At 39.6% G+C, this 27,331-nt stretch overlaps 1 protein-coding gene across 1 annotated transcript; it reads left to right on the forward strand.

Moving 5' to 3' along the window:
- The first annotated feature begins 11,994 nt into the window (after positions 1–11,994).
- LOC148869198 (aldehyde dehydrogenase family 2 member C4-like) lies at positions 11,995–19,198 on the forward strand. The gene is made up of 9 exons (XM_088970350.1): positions 11,995–12,453; positions 13,974–14,116; positions 16,126–16,509; positions 16,653–16,742; positions 16,831–17,004; positions 17,095–17,232; positions 18,154–18,291; positions 18,439–18,500; positions 18,829–19,198. The coding sequence occupies exons 1-9, from the start codon at positions 12,351–12,353 to the stop codon at positions 19,100–19,102; spliced, it is 1,506 nt and encodes a 501-aa protein (XP_088826476.1). The 5' UTR covers positions 11,995–12,350; the 3' UTR covers positions 19,103–19,198.
- The last annotated feature ends 8,133 nt before the right edge of the window (positions 19,199–27,331 follow it).

The raw sequence follows: 27,331 nt of genomic DNA on the forward strand, positions 1-27,331 counted from the left end.
GAAAGTAAGGTTGGTAGAGTTACTTAGTCTGTTAGCTCCCTGCATAGTCTTTGAGTTCATAAAAAATGCAAACTATAAAGCGATAGCTTCGATTTCTAAAAAGTGAGGATTTAGCTTTCTAGGAGAAGAGGACTTAGCTTTTGTAAGATGAGAACTTAGCTTTTTGTAGCGTTTTCCCATAGACGGCGCCAATTGATGGTGCGCAATCTGGCCGGTCCTATCTGTCAATGACCCTGCCTCTGACTGGAGCAACGGGGAGCCTGAAACGGAGAAGATGAGGGAACTCTGGGGGAAACCAGTGAGATTGCTCCGAAGCTCAAGTTAGTATTCTTCCTAAGGCAAGAGAAAACCAGAAGGTGCAAAGTTTGCATACCTTGTTGTTGGGGGTAGGGGGCCTTTTATAACCACTTCGCTCACTCACTCCGAGGCTTCTGTCAGGTTGGGTATGATTACTTCTGTGCTTCTGCCAGTTCGGGTGTCATCCCTTCTGCTGGGACAGAACCGCCACTGCTCCTTGTTGGAGCCGTCTCTGTAACTGGAGATGGCAGTGGCAGGTGGCGGTGGTAGGTGGCCGTTTGAAGTGCGGCTGTCAAGTGTCAGATCCCAAGTCAGTCAGGTGCGTCGCCCCTGGATACGAACTTCCTCGGTGTCAGGCACGGTACGACTGTTCAGTTTGTGTCCTGGAGGCGAAGTGCTGGAGTGGTGAGCGAGGTGAAGTCTTGAGTTCGAAGGTGTGTCCCGAACTGCCATGGGGCAGGTCAGTTCAGAGAGGTGTGTCCCGAACTGCCATAGGGCAGGCCAGTTCAGAGAGGTGTGTCCCGAACTGCCATAGGGCAGGCCAGTTCGGGTTACTGCCCTTTGGGTTTGGCTCGGGGCCGAAGGGAGAATTCGGGCTCCTTGTAGGGAGTTCGGACTGCTGGTAGGGAGTTCAGACCGCTAGTTCCTCCCTTTGGTGCTCGCGCCTTAGGTGCGCTGTTGTGCCGAGCTGTTGCTTTTGCCATGTGTTGCATAATTACGAGGTCGGGCCAAATCTTTTTTCATCAATAACCTTTGCCGACCTTATTAACAATGGACATTGGCATACATCTTCTATTCAGAATATTTTCGATGCTAATCAAGCATGTAAGATTCTTGATACTCCTATTCTCCCAAGTAATACAACAATCCAATGGATTTAGGCCAAACATTTTTTGGGTAAGTTCAAAATTCCGTAACTTACAAAGATCTTAACCATGGTTGCATCCCTCAATTATCAAACCAACTAAAATGTTGTAACAAATGGATTTTGTACCAGATTTGTCCTCTTCGATATAAACTTCTCTTTTGGAGAATTATTCATAATTTTATTCTGGTCAAAGATTTTTTTTTCTAGTCAACAATATAGATCTTTTATCTTTTGCCAAATGGAAGTTGAATCTATGAACCATTTATTCCTTGATTTCCCTTTTACAATATCAGTTCTATTTGCTGCTCCTTGGAATATTCTATCTCCTGATATTCCATATGACTCTTGGATTAATTGTATTCTTGATCTTGATCATAAGATTTTAGATAAATTTTTTCTAAGGCAAATTCTTTCTTGGTATGCTATTTCTTTATACTATATTTGGTTTGCCTGAAATGAAAAAAAAAAAATAGAGATAATAACATTTCACACATTTGGGTCATTCAAAAAATTAATTCTATTTTTCAAGGTATTTCACCATCTTAGTTAAACACAAACATAATTGCAGAACCACCTCCACAATTATGCTTACAGATTAAGGGAGACCAAAATACCTTTACAGTGATAAATAACTTTACAATGACCAAAATACTTCTCCTAACAATTAAAAACAACTAATTTTAAGGGTACTTTTGGCAATTGAATTATTTTTAATTCCTACAAATAGTCCTATCCTCCACCATTCTCATTACACTAATTTAACAATTCCTATAAATAGCCATATCCTCCACCATTTTCAATTCCTACAATGATCAAAACCAAGAACAATAGGAGAAAATGATGAAGTTAATATTTTTTGTATACTCAATAGTTGTATATCATTTTTTCAAATTATTGTAAATTTTGTTTTAATTTTATTTAATTTATTTGATCTTTTTTAATAACATAACTTTTTTATTTTCAATTTGTAACTATATTGTATTTTTTATATTTTATTAATTTATTTCATTTTCCAATTTTCATATCTCATTCATCCAACCATTGTATGCTTTGCATCATTCAAATTTAAATGAAACAAAATTCCTATTTTTCTACCAATTTGTTATTTAGTTTGAGTCTTTGTCTCTTTGACTTCTTATTTGGTTAAGTATTTTTTTTTATTTCTTTGTTAGATTTCTTATTTTTTTCAAATAATTCCCAAAGGAAAGTTAAATATTTTTAGCAAAGAAATAAAAAAATAAAAAAATATTAAAAAACAAAAAATAGTTTGGCCTGGTTTGGCCCACGCCCAAGGCCCGACCTACAGCCTGCCCAGCCCAAGCCTGCGACACAGCACAACATGACACAGGCTTGGGTCGTGTTGGACTGACCCCCCAAATTATCCCTGGGGAGGGCAGCACGACCCAAGACAGCCCGTAATTTGCACGGGCCGTAGGTGAGCCGGCCTGGCACGACTCATTTTACTCCTCTAATTACAACATGTAACTCCTATTTGGGAGTGTTTGTTTTTAATCACTTATTATGCTTATTTTAGGTTAGATCACACTAATAATTAAGCAAACAAGCTTGTTTTAGATAGGTTAAAAGTTTGCCTTTTTTAAGCATTTTCCTCTAAAAGCACTTATCACATTTTTGGCCCATCTTGGCCGGCCACTCAATTTTCAAAATACCTATATTACCCCCATTTGAAAGAAGTACTTTTTTTTATCAAACACTTGTAAGTGGTTATTAGGATGATGGCTTATCCTATAAGCACTTGTTTATCCGATGGTTTTAAAAACCAATAGGAAATGAAGCTGCTTTGACCACCGATTTCTGGGTCAAATGGTTCGACCATCAGGTCTGAGCACCAATCAAACAGTTTTTGGGTCTAAAATCAGATCAAAGTCATGACTAGTTCCTAAGTCAAACGGTCCAACCATTCGATCCTGTCTGATTTTCAAAACCACAATTTATCCAATAAGCATCCCCCCATATAGGGGCTTAGAATGCTTGGTTAGTTGATGATTACAACCAGCTAATGGTAGTTAAGTTGGTAGTCTTTTTTTTTTTTTTGGCTGTCTGTAGTGGAGAAATATATCCCACTACCAACAAGGTTGGAGGGTTATGTATTTGGGAGATTGGCTACCCCAGTTGTGTAGAAGGCTGTGTTCATGCTAGCTTTAGGTTGAAATACATGGATACTAAACCCTATATTCAAAATAAAAATTTACTCCCATTTTGCAAAGAAAACATCTGTGCTCTAGGTTGGCCAAGTACCCACCCATGCCAAAGCCCACATGGGCAATTCTCTACGGGAAATGCAACTTATAATACCACCAACAATAAGAAAAAGGAATAATTATAATTCCTATGTCAACACAGAGTCTGAATTTCTTACCCACGATAAGTCTACCCACACCAAGGTTCAAAGTATGGGAAATATAATCTTAAGAGACATTTCGGGATACGTTCTGGATACATGGACACATATGGAAAATCAAGATACACATAGATACATTAGGAAACTTATATAAATCTTAAAAAATACATTAATAACAGTAAATATAAATTTTATATGACCTTAAATAAGTTATTTAAACATACAAATCCATACCTCAATAGTTTATATAAAATGTGAGATATAGGGACAAATTGGTAATTGTTGTAGATAATGGAAGGTGTAAAATGTGTATTAATTTTCAGAAAATCAATATAATTTATATTAATGTTTATTAGTATATAAATTTTAATAATCAATTTTAACATTAATTAATGAACATCCATTAAGAAGACAAACATTTGCTTAAGAATAATAATACATACAATTGTAATCAACAATTAAATATGATGTAGTGGTTTGTTTATATTTATTACAAACAAATTACTAGGGTTCACTACTCTAGTAATTTGAAATTGAATATTGTCATAAATGTAGTAATTAATTATTAATTAAGAGAGAAAAAAAAGTTATTAAGAGAGAGGTAATAATTATAAGGGATTAGGAATTATTTAGGGCAAGTTTCCTTAAATGTAGGAGTTATTATTAGAGAAACAAAGAATTATTAAATAGGCTTATTTATGAGAGAGAGAGAGAGAGAGAGAGAGAGAGAGAGAGAGAGAATCTAATATTACAAATTAGACATTTATGATCGACTGTGTAGATTACTTCATAAATTGTATATGGGATACATGGAATAAAAAAACTAATCCACACCACGTCTACAGGACACCACTGTGAGCCTAGACTGATTTAGTTCACATAGTTTGTCCATAGTTTAGAACAACTCTGAATTGTAGTGTGGTGTGGATTGGTCCCTGCCACAAGGTATGGTTACGAGTAGATTCGAGCCGAACCGAGCTAAATAGTACCAAGCTTGAATTTGGCTCGAGATTATTCTACAAGGTTCGAGCTTGAACTCGAACTCAATTCGAGCTAGAACCTTGAACTCGAGCTCGATTCGAGCCAGAACCTTGAGCTCAAGCTCAACTCAAGTCAAAAGTTCATAAGCTCGATCTAAGCTCAGCTTGTTTTATATTTTATTATATATTTTGTTAATGTTTCAAGCCTCCCTTCCCATTGTTTTTTGGGGAGAATATCTACTCCTGACAGCTTATATCATAAATTTACTACCCACCCCATTATTATCTAATGTCTCTCCATATGAAGCCTTGTTTCACAAATCCCCATCCTACCATCACCTACAAATTTTTGGCTACATCTGTTATGCCCAATTACGACCACGTCTACATGGAAAATTTGCCCCTGGAACCCATCCTTGTGTCTTTGTGGGCTACCCACATGGTCAACGTGGTTACAGAATTTACAACCTAGAAACTCATAAAATCTTCACCACAAGAAATGTCAATCGGCCATTACTTACTCAACCCAACACATCTGTCATTCCTCTATCACCCCTAGACAATTTTGATTATCCTAACCCACCTATCACCTTTGGCACTATCCAACACCAAACCCAAACAAACCAAATGTCAAGAAAATTTAAAAGTACTCATTTAACATATTTACAATAATTACGTGTCTAAAAGAAACATCTAGACTCTCTTTTGATGGAAGCTGAGGTCCTAAAATGAAACCCTGAGTCATAAAAATGACGCACGTGACTATGAAAGAGGGGTTGTATCTTGTATGATTACAGTATCATATAGAATGAATGGTACTCCCACCTGTTAGCATTTGCCTATTTAAATTCAACTGCTGATATGCCAATGATTTATCGACGGGTCTTATCCGTTTGGATTTCGTCACAGCCTTTGTAGCCATGTATTAAGAATATTTTCGCATAAATTAAAAGATATTTCTGATGTATAAATATGAAAATGTTATTGATGCACGCCTACAAGAATACAAGAATCGTAAGGATTTTTATGAACTAAATCCAAATTCCTTCCAACCTACAAGCGCTCAGGAATAAACATATAGCCAGGCCAGGTCCACTAAACTCGGATGGATAAACAGTATGTGGATGGAATTGAACAAACTCGGATGGATAAATAGTCTCTGGATGGAATTGAACTTCATTATCTATTCTTACTGATGTACAGTAACCGTTTTCGGCCACGTATCAATATTTTGTGATGTAAAATTTTTTGGCTAAGTACCTCGTTATTTGACCCGGTGGTGGCATACCTTAGTGATGAGCTACTTGGTAGTGAACTGCTCGGTGGAGAACTGCCTGGGGGTGAACTGCTTGGTGGCGAGCTGCCTGGTGGCGAACTACTTGATGGCAAACTGCCTGGTGGCAAATTGTTTGGGGGCGAACTGCCTGGTGGTGAGCTGCCTGGTGGCGAACTGCCTGGTGGCGAGCTGCTCGGTGGCGAACTACCTGGTGGCGAACTGCCCGGTGCGAGTCGCTCGGTGGTGAACTGCCTGGTGGCGAACTGCCCGGTGGTGAGCTGCTCGGTGGCGAACTGCCTAGTGGTGGACTGCCTACTACGCGGCCAATGACTTAGAGAATGTTGGAGCTCCCTGGTGCGGCGCAATCCGACTGCCCTCAGCATGAGGTGGTCTTCTTTCCTTTGTAGGCTGCGGGAGCTGAGGGACCTGCGAGAACTTCATCTTTTCCTCCTCTTTGTAGGTGGCGGGAGCTGAGAGACCTGCGAGAACTCCATCTTTTCCTCCTCCTTGTAGGCGGCGGGAGCTGAAGGACCTGCGAGAACTGAATCAGAGGTCCCGGGGGTATTTCCCGGTGGGGGCTCTCCGACACTTAAGTTAGCACTCTTATTGCAGCGAGCTTTGAAGATAATATGAGAGAGTTAGAGAGCAAGGGTTACTTCCCTTTTTTCCATCCCCCTCCCCTTTGGGGGGTGAGGTCTTTATATACCGGAGTCCTCGCGGGTTAGGTGGGTGAAAAGCCTCCAAACGGTAAGACTCGTCGCATCTTGTCAGAACCGGGGTACGGTGGTGAACTCCTCGAGGTCGTCAGGCTGGCGCTTGTGTCAGGCGGCCAGGTCGGCGCCTAGGCCGGGTTGTCAGAGGGGTGCCTGCGTCATTCGGCGGGTCAGTGTCTAGGCCAGGTCATCAGGTCGGCGCCTGTGTCAGTCGGCGGGTCAGTGTCTGGACCAGGTCATCAAGCTGGCGCCTGTGTCAGTCGGCGGGTCAGTGTTTAGGCCAGGTTCGTCGGTGGGCGCCTTGGCCGGATCATGCGCTAGGCTGGTCCAGGTCGGTTAGGTCGCGCAGGCCGCACGCCGCACGCAGCTTGCGCAGGCCGTGCGTGCCGCGCAGTTGGCGCGTGTCATGCGCAGTTCGCGCATGTCGCGTGTGCCGCACATGCGCACGTCAGGCCGTGCAGGTCGTGCCAGGCCGACCAGACTGGTGCCCGGGTGGGTCACCAATTCGTAAGTTTGTTGGCTGGGTGTTTTCCTAGTTGTCACGAGGTGCCACGTGTCACAATTTCACTGGAGGGCCAAATCTTCCGTCATCAATAGCCCCCCACTCCCGAGCTGATAGTAACTCAACGAAGGGAGTAGATTTCTTTTGGCCCGTAAGTCGATGAGCTAGTAAGTGCTGATCCAATTACTAGTGTGGCCCGTAGGCTTTGGGAGAGACTCGTAGTCTACTCTTCTTTGACTTTTGCTCGTGCCGGAGAGGCAACCAGGTCTTTAGTGGTAATGTGGCCCGTAGGCTTTGGGAGTGAACAGTGGTCTACTCTTTTCTAACTTTGCCCGTGCCGGAGAGGTGACCGGGTCATAAGTAGTAATGTGGCCTGTAGGCTTGGCCTGCATCAGCTTCGTAATGCCGGTCACCTACTCCTACAAGAAGCTACTAGGGGCTCGACCTTCGGGGGCAGCACTACTAACTTTAGGTTGCCAGCTCACACGGGAGCCTTGGAAGGCTCGACCAGTAAGGGCGCCTATGTAGTCAGTTGGCCGCCAACTTCTGCGGAAGCCACGAAGAGCTCATCTTTGTAGGGGGACCTTGCGGAGAGGACTGATGTGGCATTATCTGAATTGAAAGTAAGGTTGGTAGAGCTACTTAGTCCGTTAACTCCCTGCATAGTCTCTGAGTTCATAAAAAATGTAAACTATAAAGCGATAGCTTCAACTTCTAAAAAGTGAGGACTTAGTTTTGGCAAGATGAGAACTTAACTTTTGTAGGATGAGAGCTTAGCTTTTTGTAGCGTGTTCCCACAGACGACGCCAATTGATGTAACCGTTTTCGGCCACGTACCAATGTTTTGTGATGTAAAATTTTTTGGCTAAGTACCTCATTATTTGACTCGGTGGTGGCGTGCCTTAGTGATGAGCTACTTGGTAGTGAACTGCCTACTGGCAAACTGCTCGGTGGAGAACTGCCTGGGGGTGAACTGCCTAGTTGCCACAGGTGACTCCTTCGTCGCGCCATCAAGCACCTACAGTGAGCCATCCGAGTGCCAACCGCGTGCCTTCATGGTGTCAACATGTGTGTCATGGGTGGGCTTTGCTTGTATTTTGTAAGGGAGACCACCAATGGTGTTATTGTAATTACTTAGTATGCTTTTCCATCATTTTGATGTTGACTATTGTTACTCCCCCAAAAGCTTAACGTACTCTTAGAGGGGAGGTAGGTAGTCGAGTGTGCTCATAAGCGTGTAAAGGTTAAGCACGAGATCCCCTCGACACTGTACTGTGTGCTTGTGTTTACCACTGATTAATGCAATACAAATAGCCTTTTGCTAATTCGTGTGCCATGTTGTTGCCTTTGTGTGTGTGTTTGCTTTGTTTCATAGGTTTACTCGTCCATTTGGAGTGCCGCACGGGGCCCCAACGATTACCCCCATGATAGTTGGTATCAGAGCAAGAGCTCCTACAAACACTCTGGACCTTGTCTTCGTCCCTACATCAACCCAATGAAGAGCAATCAGGGCATTTCCGATGACACACCACATGGGCGGATTCAAGCCCAAGACACTGATGAAGCTCCACTTGACGAACCTACCAAGACACAAGCCTCAAAGGGGCGTACAACTAAAGCTAGCAAGCATGACAAATCAGTCGACCAACTAGCTATCGTGGACATGCGCCTCCTACGTTGTGAGGTGACAGTGGGAGAAACCCGAGATCGGGTTGATGAACTCCACCTCAACCTAGAGACGGTTGAGAATGCAGTGGTGGAACTAGAAGGACGTTTCAATGGCGCCTTCAGAGACATGCACACCACCATACAGAATTCGGGAGCTGGGCCTTCCCAAAGCAGCCTACAGGGCTTGCTAGACAGATTCTAAGCGCAATTGGATGAGGTGAGAGATGAGAAGACTCTCCTAAAGAGGGCAGTGGCCAACACACCAAGCACTCTCTCCACCCTAGCTTCCATGAACATCAAGATTCCAGCGCCAACACCAATGCCAGCGCCCATGTCAACACTAGTAACAGTATCAGCTTCAACACCAACCACATCAGCAGAAGTCGACTTCGCAGCAGAAGCCGCAAGTGCCCGCAATTGGTGGGCCCAACAGAAGAAGACCCAAGGCCGTGTCGAACCTTGCCCACATCTACTACCACAACCACCGGGGAGAGCGTGTGCCACCCAAGCCATCTAGGGACCACATTCACATCATTCCTAAGGCTAGTTCCCGTAGTAGCCCTGTGAGTTACCCTTGGGGAAAAATGCATGGGAATCCACACCTTAATAATCCGAAACACCATTTTGATCCTTACCTGGCCCAAACCTACCCCTTAGCCAAACAAAACCAGCCACTAACATACCTTGAGGCTGCCAGGAAAGGACTTAGCCATAGGAAACCCCAACAGAATGAGCCAACCCAACCATGCCACCAAAATATACACCTCGGCCTTGGAAGACAGCCGGTTCGGGGAGCAGCAGAAGAACCCTCCTTCCGCAACAGTGACTCTAAGGGACCAGCCGAAGCCGATCTCTGAGGATGTAGATCGAATTGAGTGGGGGAGAATGTCACAGGTGACTCTTTCGTCGCGCCATCAAGCACCTACAGTGAGCCATCCGAGTGCCAACCGCGTGCCTTCATGGTGTCAACATGTGTGTCATGGGTGGGCTTTGCTTGTATTTTGTAAGGGGGACCGCCAATGGCGTTATTGTAATTACTTAGTATACTTTTCCATCATTTTGATGTTTCCTATTGTCACTCCCCCAAAAGCTTAACATACTTTTGGAGGGGAGGTAGGTAGTCGAGTGTGCTCATAAGCGTGTAAAGGTTAAGCACGAGATCCCCTCGACACTGTACTGTGTGCTTGTGCTTACCACTGATTAATGCAATACAAATAGCCTTTTGCTAATTCGTGTGCCATCTTGTTGCCTTTGTGTGTGTGTTTGCTTTGTTTCGTAGGCTTACTCGCCCATTTTGAGTGCCGCACGGGGCCCCAACGATTACCCCCGTGACATGGTGGCGAACTGCCCGGTGGAGAACTGCCTGGTGGCGAACTGCCTGGTGGCGAACTGCCTGGTGGCGAACTGCTTGGTGGTAAACTGCCTGGTGGCGAACTGCCTAGTGGTGAGCTACTTGGGGGCGAACTGCCTGGTGGCGAGCTGCCTGGTGGCAAACTGCCCGGTGGTGAACTGCTTGGTGGCGAACTGCCCGATGGCGAGCTGCTCGGTGGCAAACTGCCTACTAGGCGGCCGATGACTTAGAGAATGTTGGAGCTCCCTAGTGCGGTGCAATCCGACTACCCTCAGCATGAGGTGGTCTTCTTTCCTTTGTAGGCTGCGGGAGCTGAGGGACCTGCGAGAACTTCATCTTTTCCTCCTCTTTGTAGGTGGCGGGAGCTGAGAGACCTGCGAGAACTCCATCTTTTCCTGCTCTTTGTAGGCGGCGGGAGCTGAAGGACCTGCGAGAACTGAATCAGAGGTCCCGGGGGTATTTTCCCGGTGGGGGCTCTCCAACGCTTAAGTTAGCACTCTTATTGTAGAGAGCTTTGAAGATAATATGAGAGAGTTAGAGAGCAGGGGTTACTTCCCTTTTTTCCATCCCCCTCCCCTTTGGGGGGTGAGGTCTTTATATACCGGAGTCCTCGCGGGTTAGGTGGGTGAAAAGCCTCCAAACGGTAAGAATCGTCGCATCCTGTCAGAACCGGGGTACGGTGGTGAACTCCTTGAGGTCGTCAGGCTGGCGCTTGTGTCAGGCGGCCAGGTCGGCGCCTGGGCCGGGTTGTCAGAGGGGTGCCTGCGTCATTCGGCGGGTCAGTGTCTAGGCCAGGTCGTCAGGTCGGCGCCTGTGTCAGTCGGCGGGTCAGTGTCTAGACCAGGTCGTCAAGCTGGCGCCTGTGTCAGTCGGCGGGTCAGTGTCTAGGCCAGGTTCGCCAGTGGGCGCCTTGGCCGAATCATGCACTAGACTAGTCCAGGTCACGCAGGCCGCACGCCGCACGCAGCTCGTGCAGGCCATGCGCAGTTCGCCAGCCATGTGCTATGGCACATTGTTGGGGACAATCTTGTGGGGGCTGATTTGCTCTCGACATTTTATGGGCTGGACATGTTTTGGACTATTCATCTATTCACACCTATAGTTTAGTTTTTACTTTTTAGTAAAAATATATTAAGATATAATTATTAATTTACCAATTCTAAGGATAATATGACATTCTCAGAAATTCTCTCAATAGCATAGACTGTTGGCCCCAAACGGCTAAAGTTTTTCCCAGAATAGGGCTGATGCACCAGAAGCTCGCTTAGGGATTAGCACTGTTAATAGGTCGGGTCAGGGATGGGCTGAACCAATTATTAATTAAGAACAAATCAGTAGACCCAAGTCCCAAAATCGTCTTGATTAATAATCGGATTATATATTATCTATATCAAATTTGTCCTTTTAACAGAAATATAAAGACTATATAAAAAATAAGGAATCTTTATATATTACTTAATAAAATAGTCAATTTAGGAGTTTGGAACAAATAATAACGAAAACCGGCCCAACTGAAACATTATCTCCCCTATAACATTGCAAATAAGTGTAAATACAAATATGTAGAATGTAAAATAGTTCATATAAATTGTAAAATTAGGTTAATTTTACATTAACAGATTTATCATATTATTTTAAATATCATTAAAATGGATTTTAAACTAGTAATAATTAATTTTAAAATAAATAGTTTTCATTAATTTTTAAATTAAATGAAATTAAATGGACATTCGACTTTATTAATTATTTTAATATAAATTTGTGTTATTTTTTATTATTAGAGATGCACTTGAACTTGATTGATCAAAACTCTCTCAGGATTTATTCCTCACACAGAGCTCCTCAACTCTAGAAAGTTTAGAACCCGTATTCGCTTTATCGGGCTTGGATCCTATTAAGTCCGTACCTTAAAAGGAAGATCGAATCAAATTTTACGGATCTCATTATATGGATCCCACTCCAATGCATGGATGGGATGGACATGAGTTGACAAACACATGGAAAGCGTCGGGATCTGCTGCGAACAAGTGTGTGAATCAAGCTCCACTAAGCCAATCACGGATGAACACGCCAGGGGTGGACCCTATGGTTATGGAGCACAGATCTATGTCCACAAAACTCTTCCCACATCAACCAGCAAATAACTACAGCCGCGCATTGGGAGCATCTCCTCCTCATCCCAATACACGACGGTAGTATCCTGTCATTCGTGGAGCACCTCTCTGAGTCTCTGCCCCTATAAAGTAGTGATTCCACTGCGTTAAACAACAAAGCGGGGAATTCGACTCGACGGCTCTTCTTCCTTAGAGTAGGTCCGAAGGAGAGACAGAAGGATGGCGATCCAGAGCAACGGCCACTCGGAGAATCCCATCAAGATCCCGAAAATCAAGTTCACGAAGCTGTTCATCAACGGGGAATTCGTCGACTCCATTTCAGGTTCTCATTTCTTTCATTTCTTTACCTCTCCGCCATTTATGTTTTACAAGTCTGTACATAGCTGATGCTTTTCGACTACTGAACTTGATTTTGCAATGCATATATGATTTCTATTATGTTTGTTTAACTTTTGGTATCTTTCCGAAATATTGGAGATTAGCTTTTTATTTATTTATTTATTTATTGCGAGATATGTTTAAAGCTACGATAATCGTCATTAAATCGCAAATCACTATTTCTGTTCTTAATTTTGATGATTATCGTAGCTCCTCTTTCTTGTTAATTGTTAAATAATGAAGTAATTATGTTTTCTGGCAATAAATTAAGACCATGGAGTACAAATGCAAATATGTACGATGTAAATACATAGAAAATAGGGATTTTTGTATTTATACTCCTTCCAAACTGAGCCTATTTTCCGAGATGTGAAATTATCTTTCATCCTCCCGTAAGGTAGAACCCTTTTTCAGAGAGAAGGTCCTTTGGCTTGCCATAGAGTGAGCCGAAAAGAAAAAGAAAGCTGAAGTATTTCAGTGTGAAATAATTTTCGTCCATACGATGTCAAAATCGATCGGAACCAAAGAAATCGAATTTTCTTGAATGTAGGAATCACCTCTGGAGCCAGGCGCCCACTCAGTGCTTGTTCTAATTCTTCCGATGAAAACAAAAATTTCATTAAAGCTGACTCAATAGTTAGATTAAGGTGGACTCAATGGGAACAGGGTTGGCAGGGTGGAGTATGGGGACAATTACCCTCTACAGAGTATAGAGTCTACAGATTACAGAGGTAGGGTGCACGTTAGGTTCGGGTTCGGCGGATTGATCCTGCGCCTCCGTATTCGGACTTCGGAGGGATGCTGAGTTACCAACTCAGCTACTGGATCATCGGCTAACGAAAGCGAACTCGACATCGACGACAGAGTACCGGCTCGGTTCCGTACCGGTCCTAACAGAGAGTCAGAGCTCTCTTTCGTTGAACAGTGGAGATAGCTTGGTCAATGGTTAATACTCAATAATTTGCCACACCTAGATCTCGCAATCGGATTGCGTGAGTCGGGTTCGGGTTGGGTTGTCAAATAGACCCTAACCCTAAATGCTCAGATTAGGGTTGATCCACGAGTCAATTCGGATCATCTTAAAAAATAACTAATATTTAAAAAAGTAAAGAAAAATTAAAATTCTAAATATAAAATAAAAACCTGAATATTTAACGATTACATAGAAAAGATTAAAGAATAAATGCATAAATATTTTCAATTAGACTTCACAATCGGGCCAACCCTAACGACCACGATGGTACATGGTAGATGGCTTCCCATCGAACGTTAGATGTAGGCCTTCCAGGCTCTACCAACCGTAGCGATTGAAATAAAATAACAGAAAACCGAGAATACATCCATACCATACGGAACAAGTGGTGGGGGTAGAGTGGAAGGAAAATTTATTGCATCCATATATAATTTGTAAGTTAGTGTGATGAATGATGATGTTTGGTTTGTCATGTTGTGATGAATAAACAGGAAAAACGTTTGAGACGATTGATCCGCGAAACGGCGAAGTAATAGCTCGGGTTGCAGAAGGAGACAAAGCAGACGTGGACCTGGCGGTCAAGGCTGCCAGAGAAGCTTTCGACCAAGGACAATGGCCTCGAATGACTGGCTTCGTGAGTGCTTTTCTGTTCCTTTGTTTGTTCTGGCTTCTGATGGTTCAGGCCACTACTTGGCCTTGACCTTATAGAGGGTACTGATCCAATAGAATAGTCTTCGGTCTTCACACTTCACCATGCTAAAACCGTTGGATTGCAATCTTTGAGGTTTAAAGTATCATAGATTTTTCCTTGTTAAAAAAAAAGGCGCGCCAGCTAACTTGACCCTTCCCTTCCCGCGGAATTGCGGAGCTTAAATCCGATTTCCTGCCCACTATTCTCTACCCACACGCTACCTGCCCAGAATTACAGCAATACATAGAAAAAAAAGTAGGAAATCTCAAATTTTAAAATTGAACAATTCAATATCTCAATGGGCATCTAGGACCCCAACTTTCTTGAATAAAAAACAAGGATTTAGGTTTGTTAATTTTTTTTGTTAATATTTAGATTTTTTATAAAGAAAATTAAAATTAGATGACACTCCAAGAGTATTTGTGTCTTTTTCAAATGCGATTTAACAACTGATTAATCGGTAGGTACTCGATTGACACATTTTGAAAATTCATGTACTGAATTATAACATTTTAAAGTATGGAGACCAAAGTGGCACTAGGCCTAAAGTATCAGAAATTTTCCCTAAATATAAAACAACATTTAAATGATTCAAAAATTATGGCCTTTAGATTGCTTTTCACGTTGGAAAAGCAAAATCCAGTCAAAAAAACCGTTGGATGAAAAACAAGCTTTAAATGGACTTTTTGCGTAAAAAAGGACAATTTGAAAAAACAAGAAAAAAAGGAGAAAAAACCATTTAATTTTTTCAAACTAGTGTGACCAACCAATCTCTAAAATAAGTGCTTTCTTTCAAAAAGTTGGGCAGGCTGGGCTGGGTTTAACCTTAACCTAGGCTGGACTTGCTCTGTTAAGCCCAAAATGAGCAAGTTCAAGGGCAAGCCTGATCTGTCCAACGTGAGTCCTTGTGGGGCCCCGCCCTACCTCGCCCATTCGGGGCGAGCTTTCCCTGATCTTAAACAGGGAAGGGGCGGGGATGGGGAGAATATTTTTGCCCCAAAATGGGGATGGGGCGGGAGTAAGGTTCAAAATATTGTATAGGGCGGGCGTATCGACCTGTACTGTTATTGTTTTATTTTTGTTTTTGGATCTGGTTCAGAGGGGCCGGTCTACCCCTAAACCACTCGTCGACTTGAAACACCCCTTGGGTGTATTGGGAAGACTCCGATACAATACGTATCACCCGATATGTGATGACATTTTGAACCTTGGGCGGGAGCATGGTTTGCATATAATTCCTCAAACCCGATGGTAAATTAATAAAAATATTCTTAGATTTAATATTAATTTTTAAAATATCTCTAAGTTTTTTTTCCAAATTCTTAAAGTTTGTTTTTGGATAACAATTCTTATTTGTAAAATATTTCTAACAATTCTTAAAATCCGAGGATCCCATTCCATTTCTAATGTACTTCCAAGTTTCTATTTTTAGGTGGTTGCCTTGTGGTGGGAAAAATTCAAGGATTCCCTGTTATAGAGAGGGAGTGGGGAAACTCCCACCCCAAATCTGCTCTGTCATCGAGGACAGGGCATAGCATCTTGACTATGGAGCGGAATTTGATGCACTTGGATTGGGTGTGAGCTCAGGTTAAGTTGGGCTCAGGTTGGGTTTGGGTTGGACTCGGGCTATCTATCTATGTATTATAGTTGGGTTGGGCTCAGGCTGCTTAAGTGTCCAACTCTAAAAATAAAAATTCCAAAATTTTGGACCCATGTCCATCGTAAAGAATTGAAAATGCAAGCCTAGCCGATGTAAAATTGTGGGCTGGGCTCAGGCTGGTTCCGCTAAGTTGCACCCCTAAAAAGTGGCTTTTTTCAAAAACCCGTTTAGGCCAAGAAGCAATCCCAAACACGGTCTTGTTACCAGTGCCGATCTCATGACACATGGTGATTAGCTTAATTTTGTCAATGATCTCTGCTTTTTTTTTTTTTTTTTTTTTCTCTACGACCAGGAAAGGGGAAGGATAATGATGAAATTTGCAGACTTAATAGATGAAAGTATAGAAGAATTGGCTGCCATTGATGCCATAGATGCTGGGAAGTTGTTTACTTCAGGGAAGGCCGTAGACATCCCATCAGTAGCAAATATGATTCGTTATTATGCAGGCGCCGCAGATAAAATCCATGGTCAGATGTTGAAGATGTCAAGGCCGTTTCAAGCCTACACATTGCGTGAGCCCATTGGTGTTGTAGGTCATATCATCCCGTGGAACTTTCCCTCTACCATGTTCTTCATGAAGGTTGCCCCTGCCTTGGCGGCGGGGTGCACTATGATAGTCAAGCCTGCCGAACAGACACCACTTTCAGCCTTGTACTATGCCCATCTTGCTAAGCTGGTAGACTTCAACTTACAATGCCTATTTTTCAGTGATTGATTAACATAAAATAAACATAACTGGGTGCTAGTTTTCTTACTACATGAACTATTTTTCAAATAACCCATCTAGTGTTCTTTCTTTTCTCTTCCTCCAACTCTCAGGCAGGAATACCCGATGGAGTACTCAATGTTGTTACTGGATATGGCTCCACGACTGGTGCTGCCATTAGTTCTCATATGGACATTGATATGGTAATCCCTATTTCATTATGTAAATAGTATGGACATCGATATCCAACTAACAATCCCTATTTAACTTGCCGTTTTTATCACTTGTCAGGTTAGTTTTACAGGGTCCACAGAAGTTGGACGGTTAGTTATGCAGGCTGCGGCACAAAGCAATTTAAAGCCTGTTTCACTTGAACTGGGTGGGAAATCTCCACTTATAATTTTTAATGATGCTGATGTGGACTCAGCTGTTAATCTTGCTCTCCTCGGCATTCTTTATAACAAGGCAAAGTTTTTTTCTTTTTTTTTTTTTACTTATTTACAATTGTTTTATTTAGTTTGGTAGTGTAACTCTGATAATTGGATTGAAATTCAGGGAGAAATTTGTGTAGCGGGTTCTCGTGTTTATGTTCAGGAAGGGATTTATGATGAATTTGTGAGGAAGGCAGCAGCAAAGGCAAAAACTTGGGTGGTTGGGGATCCATTTGATCCTCGTTCTCAGCAGGGACCTCAGGTAAATTTGTTGTTGTTTCCCATTTATTTAATTACTTTCCAATGAACGTTTATACCATGAGCATCTGTCCTCATCAAACATGCCCTTTATATCTGAAAATTTCCCTAAATAGCAATGTAAATGCAAAGCTATATCATGAGAATAAATTCTTCCCAGTAGGGTAAAACAATGTTGCAAGAAGACCTTAGAAGTGATGATAGAATTTTGTTTTGCTAGTCTATCATATGAAAAATATATTCAAATAGATCCATAACAAACAGTATATGCTCTCATCCTTCCAACAAACTGGAGGGATCAATGACAAGGACCCTGCTCTACCTTTTTTTTTTTTTTTTTTTTTTTTTTATTATGCTACTGTTTCCAGACCAATGCTAAAACAGCCCTGGTTCATTAGATGTTAACTCTCAAGTGTAGGTGTGAGTTGAGTTAAGATCGTTGTAATCTGAGTATTGTGCAAAGCTCTGCTGAGAAAATGTACTTGCAATAATGGAACCCATTCCATTATTTGCCTCTTTTGCTAAAGTGAACCCTGCTATCCACATTATGTTGATAATACATGGCGGAAGTGAAGAATCCTCCAACAGGGCTTTAACAACAACTTGAGCATCCCCTTAAACAAAGACATGATGAAGATGGAGAGAAACAGCCAATTTAAGAGCCTCCAGTAGCGATAAAGCATCCGCCTCCAAAGGAAAAAACACCTGAAACTTGACACCTCGTGCCACTACAAAGGAGACAGCATAGTCTCTGATAATAGTGAGCTGGTTTTAACATAATGGGTAGCCAATTCAGTTTATTTCTTCTCTGTTCCCCGTTATCGCTGTGAAATATTGAATCCCATGAATCAATGATGAATGTGGTTAGCAATATTGATGAGGTAGTGCCAAAAATTCAGCATGTATAATTTCCTCTTTGGTGCAGGTTGATAAGACACAATTTGATAAAATCCTTTCCTATATTGAGCATGGCAAGAGGGAGGGAGCCACCTTGTTGACTGGCGGTAAACCCTGCTGTGAGAAGGGCTACTATATTGAGCCCACAATCTTCACAGACGTCAAGGTACATCATCTCGGCTCTCACATGTGTATAGTAATGTTCTTCATTATGACTTTTGTATTCCATCATTCCATTGTTTACAAAGTGAGATCCTAAAGCAATTTAGCTACAATGGGTTTTTTCTTTTGTAATTTTGAATGACATTGCCAGGAGGATATGCTGGTAGTAAAGGATGAAATATTTGGACCTGTGATGTCTCTCATGAAGTTCGAGTAAGTTTAATTTTCTCGATCCAATTGAAGAATTTGCATAAATATCTTAGAATAAGAACCTATGGGGGCCATTACTGGTGTAATGTTAAAACCTTGGGCTGCCAAGCGGGAGAACATGGGTTTGAGTCTAACCGAAAAGCAGCCCCATCCAATCCACCCCCTCCCAAGACCCCAGATTCTTTAATCTTAGAATTAGAGAATATGCTTTACAATGAATATCTTCTATTCAATTTCCCATTCTTCAGAAATCATATATAGAAAATCTTTGTTGGTCAGGTAGTAACATAATACTGGATTAACTCTTCTGATATGCACTGTAATATTTTAGGAGTGTTGAGGAAGCAATTGAGAGAGCCAACAACACAAGATATGGCCTGGCGGCAGGAATTGTGACCAAGGACTTGAATCTGGCCAACAGGGTCTCAAGATCGATTCGTGCTGGCATCATTTGGATCAATTGCTACTTTGCCTTTGACAATGATTGTCCTTATGGTGGGTATAAGATGAGTGGGTTTGGAAGGGACAACGGATTAAACAGCCTTGACAAGTATCTCCAAGTGAAGTCTGTTGTAACCCCCATCCATAATTCTCCATGGCTCTAAATCTGTACTTCTATGAAATATTAATTAAAGCTAGATGAATAAAAAAAATTGTAATTGCCATTTACAGGAAATGAATCAAATCTTTGTGTCTTGTCACTTTACTATGCTAAAGCCAAAGTTGTGTGACGCTCTTCTTGTTCCACAAACAGCAAGCCTCACTACTTTATTAAGACTTGAGTATGAGGTTAACTCAAGTCGACAATTCTCAAAGGATTTATAGCTAAGGAAAATCAAAACCATACAAGCACACTGGGGATAAAAAGGCACTAGAAAAGGAAACTTGATCATAAAAATGTGGTGGTGGTCACTCCCATGTTTGGGGCCTTTCACCTCCATACAAGATCACCTCCTTAGGGATGGCAATTTCAGGATTTTACTATATTCATGTAGGTATATGGAATTAAGCAAACCCAACCCTCCCCACTGCATAAAACTATAATTGAATTGTTGGTTTTAGTGTATTGAACTTAATTTTGTTCTGGGTTTTACTTTATTCTCCTTGATGTCTTAATTTGCTTCATTTGTATTGCAATCAAACAAAATAAGCTAAAATTTAAAACCAAAATAGGTCAGAATTTATAGTTTTACATCAGTACAAATTTATTTACATTGCAACTAAATACAACCTTAAAAACAAAACAAAACAAACACATTTAGCATACTTTTTACTTGTTTTCAGGTTCGAAAATGCTTAAAACACAATTTTTGAAATCAAACAAAGTCTCAACATAATATGCATAGAACGTAACCGAACTATGGTTTTGTACATGTCAGAAACCTGCATATAACATGTAGAAAACACAGAAGTAAATGATAGGAGGGAGATGGGACTTACCTTCCATCGTTAATCTAATTCCCGTATTTTGTAAACAAAACTTGAGTAGGGGTTTTCTAAAACTTCAAAAACTCCTATTTTAGATCAAATTCTAACAAAGGCATCACATATAATTTATAAGAAGCATGAAAGTCTTAACGGTTCACGTTGGACGAGGCAACATATTTTGAATCATCATTGACAAGTGCATTATAGTGTAATAGAAACTAATTCAATTTGCTTAGAAGCTTATGAGGATGCGGTTTGATATCCTAGACGTGTTGATCATTTCTTGCTTTTATATAATCTATCAGTTTTTGGAAAACTGGTAACCGAAATCTATCAGTTAATCGTCGATTTTTTCTGTTTTTTAATTTTTACAATATTTATTATAAATATATAACGAAAAATTATAAATATATAAAATATTATATTTTAAATAATAAATAATGTATCATATTATATATATATATATATATATTTATATATAATGTATAGTTATTAATTTATAATATATATAAAATATATAGAAACATATGTATACCGGTCAGTTGGATTAACCGTCGGCTTTCTGTATTAGTTAACTGAAACCAAATCATCTGGTTCAGTTAACCAATTTTTTGGTTCGATTTTTTTGGTTTTTTTTGCTCAGCCCTAGCCCTGGCTGGTTGTAGTTAAGGGTGTCAATGGACTAGTTTCGGGTTGGACCCCGTCCAACTGAAAGGTGTTATTGGACAGAACGGACTGGTCCAAATATAAATGGTCCATATATATTTATATTACAGACTAAATTTGAACAGAACTGTTGATTGAAAGGGGTCCAATTCTCACTTGGAGATTTCAAAAATTTGTTCGAAGAGCTTATGAAACCATTTGGAGATTTCATATGCTTGTTAGGGTTCCACTGCTCCTTTCAGCAATTGAACGAACAATCGCTCAAGTTTTTGTCTCTGGCGATATTTCCCCAACTCTAGTGGTCTTCACGATGGTATACTCCTCCTTGCCCGTGGTTGAATATGTATGCATGTATGTATGTATATGTATGTCTAGTAATATTTTTAAAAATATGGTTGAATATGTTTGAATATATCTGGATACATTTCAATAGGATTATGAATTGTAACTATTTTACTTTTAATTTTTTAAATTGAAATAAAAGTAAAAATAGAAATAAAATGAATTTAACATTATAAAAAAAATCACGGGCAGTGAGGATCCCCGCCTGCAGGATGGAGATATCCTTGTCCTCGTTGGTAGGGATTTTTGTGGGGACAAGAGTGGGGAGTGGGTGGTGGTTCCTTCAAGGCCAATCAAGGCCAGTTCTCTAGGTCAATTCAGGTAAGGTATATCCCTAGACCCTAGGTCTGGCTTGAGTGGGTGTTGGTTCCAAAAATTTGCGACGTAACCCTACCCAAAAACTGATTAAAACTGACCTTGCCAAGGCTGGTTTGATGTAGGTTCCAACCAATTTTAGGTAGAACCAACCCATTAGCTCACCCCTAGGTATTACTTGACATATATTAAAGGAGACTTCATGGGTTGGGAACAGAGTAGGGTGCACATGACGTCTGCTAACCTTACCATGGAAAGCCTACAGTTACGTGGATTTTATCCTGTTCCTCCTCTTTAGAGGAATCCAAGTGACAATTCAAACTACGGGTCAGCAACTATTTTCCAAATTCACATCATGGTTTTTTCTAGCAGAGTACGCACAATCACTATACACACAAACCAAATGAGAACATACATAAGTTTTATATAAAGAAATTTTATAATAAATATTAAAATATTAAAATTACTTTTAACCCCTTTTAAAATACACAGAATCCCTCTTTGAGACCAACTACGTATCTAAGTATGAAGTGGTTGAACTAAATGATTTATTATTTTGTTTTTTAGTGAAAAAGTTATTTGGGAGGTTGTGAGGGCTATGAGGCTGAAATTGAATTGAGAGGAAGGAAGGAAAGAAAAAGCGTAGGGCATGTTTTGAAAATTTAATGAACTGTTAAGGATACACTTCTGTTCTTTTATATTTTACTTATTCAACTTAAGCTTTGAAAGGTCAACAAAGTATATATAAATAAATTTTAAAACTAAAAAATATTAAATAATTTTCTCAAACCACACGATATATATTGTTAAACTATATCAACCGTTATTAACTGCCCTATTAGAAGCCCTAGGATATATGATTTTCTAAATGCCTTGAAAAACTAAAATAGGTTTTTATTTTGGGGATGGGATTTGATGATCCATCAATGTAGTAGGTCCTAAAGCTAGAAGTCTTTGGGTTGGATTTTTTATTTGTCCTATGACCTGGGGAAAGTAAAATACAACATGCTTTTGGATTAATGAGATGGGATCCAAAATATTTCAGTCTATTTTATTGATTTTTTGACAGTTCAGGAGGCCTAGAAACCAAGCAACGTGTTTGAAGGAGAAAGTCTTCCTGCTTGAGAATTTCGATTGATGAGAAGATATGGTGTCAGTTGCTACTGCTATTATTAGGGAGGTTAGCCTGTCCTTATTTAAAGATAGACTATTTATTGGGCTGTGTTTGGTTGCTTTGCCATTTGCATTAGAGTGTAAATATAAAAAAAAATTGTTTAATTTTATTTTGGATTTTATTTTATTTTGCTTCATATCTTAATTTATTTCATTTGTACTGTAATCAAACAAAATAAGTTAAAATTTGAAACAAAAATAGGTCAAAATTTACATTCAAATCATTTGCTCATTGCACTGCCTTGATTTTACATATGTGCAAATTTATTTGCATTGTAACCAAACACAGTTCACATTTGCATGCATCATCATCATTATTAAGGCTGCATTTGGTTGCAATACAAATGCAAATGTGTACACTTTACCCTTTTTTTGGTTCATGAGTGAAAATACAGTTCACATTATAAATAATTTTTGCAATCATCTTATTTATTTGAAATTGGTGCAAAGTGTGGGTCCATCATTAAATGCTCCAACTATCTTATGCTTAGACTTGGCAATTGGGTTGGGAGGGTTAGGTTCGGGTTGGGCCAAAGTGCTTTGTGTTGATTTCGGGTCGGGTTGGATTGTCAAATGCTAGACCCTAACCCTAAATATTCGGGTTAGGGTTGACCCATGGGTCAATTTGGGTTATCCCAAAAAATAATTAAAATAAAAAAAATTAAATGAAAAATATCAAAATTAAAAGAATTAACTTTAAAATTCCAAATATAAAATAAAAACTTGAACATTTAACAATTTAAAGAGTAAACAACAAAAAGTAAAGACTAAATAGAAAAAATTAAAGAGTGGAAACTTCTAACAATGCATAAATAATCCCAATTAGACTTGACAATCGGGTCAGCGGGTTGACACATGACCCAACCTAGTTTTTTTTTTTGTTGGGTCGATCGGGTCATTTCACATTCGGGTAGCAAATATGAGACCCTAACCTGTTTTTTGGGGTTGGGTTGGATCGGGTTCGCAGGTTGGGTCAACATTTTGCCAGATCTACTTATGCTCCAATGCCTTAACTTTTGGTCAAAAGTTAATTATTAAAAAAACACAAAATTATATTTAAAAAATAGGTATAATAATGTTCTCTTCTCAAAATACAAAAATGTCAGAAAATACATTTTTGATCTAATAATCATTACTTTTTTACATATTAAACAAACACGAACCGGAATACATAAATATCTCAATTTAACATTTGTATCACAAACAAACGGAGCCTAAAGAAGAACTTTTAGACTGCGATTGGTTACGGTGCAAATTTTCATTGGGTGCAAAATTTATACCTACTGTAGTTTTGCTTTTATTTGTTTGTGATTATGATTTGCATTCTTAACTGATATAAAAATATATTATACCTTTTTATCTCTTTTGCATTTAATGGCAGGTATAAATTTTGGCATCTTGCACCACTTTCCTCTTACCTCAATTCCTTTTTATATAAATAAGTTATTCATCGTCTTGCATCCTATCTTACTCCAAGGCAGATAACCACCCTCTACTTCTCTTTCATTTAAAGTGGAATATATCACAAACAAATAAGAAATCAAAACTGAAGCAAAAGTACACTAGAGTTTATGCTTGGCCTTCTGCACTCTCATGCATTTACATCTGTGCAAATGAAATTTATTGAAAGATTTTTGTGAAATGCGATGTGATTCTTTGCAAGCGAAAACTGTGAACACACCCTGCAAGTGTGGGAATCTTATCACATTTTAGGAACATCTTCCACTGAATTTAATATACATGCTCCAAGGTTTGGCTAAAACTAATTTATTATTATTGAACAATCTCATAATCCAAAAATATTGAAAGATATCACTTTGGCTTGAAAAAAAAGAGGAGAAAAGAAAAAATATATATTATATATTTTTTATTATATAAAATATTTTTTTATTATATAAAGCATTAGCAAGTCGTAGTCAGAATTGGGCAGGATTTTTTCAGAAAGCCCGAAATTGGACTGAAACAAGTTGGGCATGAGCTCTAACCCTGCAGGCCTAAAATCTTGTCCAACAAGACTAACCAAAAATAGGCCGGGCCAATCAATGAACAAGTCAGAATTTGCTCCTCACAGAACACACCTCACACCAACTTCACAATCCTATGGCATCGCGTATAGGAAACATCTCTCTATAAATAACAGCACAAAATAAGGAAAAATTTTCTGATGTCCGGCTGGGAGGCATTGTGAGTAATATATCCAAACTCCTTATGTGTATAGTTGTATCTTGGGCTGTCTGGGAGAAGATTCTTAATCTCAAACTCCCACTTGAACATTCTCTGTTCTAATGTCTAATTAACAATATATAATCATGCCATCCTTATGCTACTGTTACACTTATCTCTACCAGTTTCTTGTATTTTTTTTTTTTTAATTCAAATCTTGTACACTGTAATGGCTCTAAACTAATCTTCATTCAGTACTAAAAAATGTTTTACAAAGATTCAACAAAGCCACCAGTAAAATAAACTACACCAATAAAGTTGAAAATTCTTCAAGGAATTCTGTGTATGTATTGTATAAAAACGTCTTGACTACTTATATCCCTTTTATAGATTATGAAAAATGAAAAATCATTTTGTAAAGTTTCTAACTCTTTATAAAGTGACTCTTTATATAATCATGAATTTGAATTAAACGAATGTGATGTCAGTTAACAACTTTAGTCAATGACCATTAAAGGTTTTGGTGAGAAAATTCAAATTTTAGAAAGCTACTTTTTAAAATCCAAAGTCTAAACCAAGAGCACAATCACGTGGTGTAGTGGGTATTGGGGCCTGATGTTTCTTGGTTAATGGTCCTGTCTTATTGCATTTGATTTCTTGCTCAATTAGTCAAAAGGCCCATAAGAACCAAACAAACAACTGAATAAGCATTCAGATAGAAGAAAACAGGTTGATGTCAAAAGCATGGAACGAAAATGTTGCATTCAAAAATCAAAAGTAGAAATTTGGAAAGAAGGATCGATGGATATAATTGGATGAAGACTTGGAAGATTTTGTCACTGGAACGCCAAAATTCTTTTTCTATGCATTAAGAAAAAAAGAAAACTTAGAATTCTACACACACACAATTACAACATCATGATGCAAGCAAGCTCCTCTCTATCCAAGCATGCCATGGGTCTTGAGTTCCGGGTCTACCAAAATACAAGATTCATTCTCAAAAGGCCTATCGCTGCTCTAGGTGTCACACTGTGGTGAAGGTCAATGTATTTAAACTACCATTGACTCAGATGGTCAGACCGTTCGGCCCAGAGCCATCTAGGTAATGGATCTTATTTTATCTCAAACCTGGTCTTTGGTAAAAAATTATTGAATTGGTCAATGATTCATTAATTCGGGTGGTCAAATCGTCGGTCAGTTTGACCTGTTCAATAATTTTGGTCGTTTTTTATTTTAGTTAATTTTATTATTTTTTTAATTTTTTTATCAAAACGGATCATTCATTCGAACCGCATGAACAAACCATTGGCCGAAAACCAATAGCCAGAACGGTTCTAGTTTCCGAATTGTTTTTAAAAACATTGGTGAAGGTTGCTGATTTGATTAACTAGACAGCCAGATCCTTGTAGATTAATGTACTAAGAAGTCTTTTCTTCAGACATTTAAATTAAGGCAATCCTTGAAATTCTGCTAATTGGTCAGAAATGTTAGAGGAGGCTGAAGTCTTTTAGATAAAAACTAGTGACAAAGAAATCAAGCTTGTTTTTTAAAAAGTGCTTTTTAGGGGGTGTTCAACAAGATGATTGATTTTGTTTTTGTGATTTTGTAAATCAATCATATTGTCAAACACCCCTTCAGTGTTTTTAAAATGGGCGTTTTGAAAAAATGGATATACCCCCACCCCTCATTTTGTAAGGTTGTTAAGAAAAAAGTCACTTTTTGAAGTGGGATTTTTGGATAATTTTCATTTTTTGTTCAAAATAGCTTTTTGCAAAACTAAAAAGATAAATGGAACTTTTTCTCCACTTTTTCATATGCAAAAACCCATTTTGAGCTTTTTCACTAAACGGTTTTTTTATTGGCTTTTGATTTATCCAATTTAAAAAACATGAAAAAAAAATCAATTAAAGCAGTTCTCTCAAAAGCAGACTTTGATGACAGCAGGTGAGAATGACAACCAACAAAGGAGAGATTCCCAAATCCCAATTACCTTTCCACCTTGGAATTAAAAATTGACGTTGTATGGACACTTAATGTCATTCATCAGTTACATAAGAAATCACTCCACCATACAATAAAGTTGAGTGAGGTCAAGCAACAAGTTCCGGTCCATGACTGGTCACATATTTTAATAATGCATGGTTGAGAATTCTTATGATGTCGTACGTGGCCAGTAATCAACTCCAAAATTACAATGCAGCAGGTCTGGTCCCTCTGGAGTTGGGTGCTTGGGCCAACCGGCCTGACCCTGACCCAATTTCACCTATCAAAGAAAAGAAGAATTCAGATCGATGGAATGATAGAAGATGTGGCACGCAAAGCCATGTCACCGCGGTTCAATACTCTAACAAAAGCCGTTGCAGTGGGAACATCTCCTTTGTTATTCAACTGTAATGGCCTGTTGGGGCAGTATTGGAAGCGTATATGGTAAAAGACTTCTTTACAAGCTGGAATTACCTTGGTTTAGCATATATGGAAAATGAGGAATATAAAAGGCTCAATTTGGAAAGAGTATGAATATAAATATGTACGGTGCATATATGCTTGTGTTCATACCCTTTTTAAATTGGAGTTGGGATCTGCTCCTCATACTTTTACAGCATGTACTAATTGCACATCAGGAATATTTCTTATACTTTCATATTATTATTCATGGAAGATGTTCCTAATACATAATAGGATATGGCTTTGAGGTCAATAGATACCAATTCTCCAAACTGAGCCAGAAGTAGAGAGCATGTAAAATA

Source organism: Nelumbo lutea, chromosome 2, assembly GCF_056320005.1.
Source record: "Nelumbo lutea isolate HS-2025 chromosome 2, American lotus-T2T, whole genome shotgun sequence".
Taxonomy (NCBI): Eukaryota; Viridiplantae; Streptophyta; class Magnoliopsida; order Proteales; family Nelumbonaceae; genus Nelumbo; species Nelumbo lutea.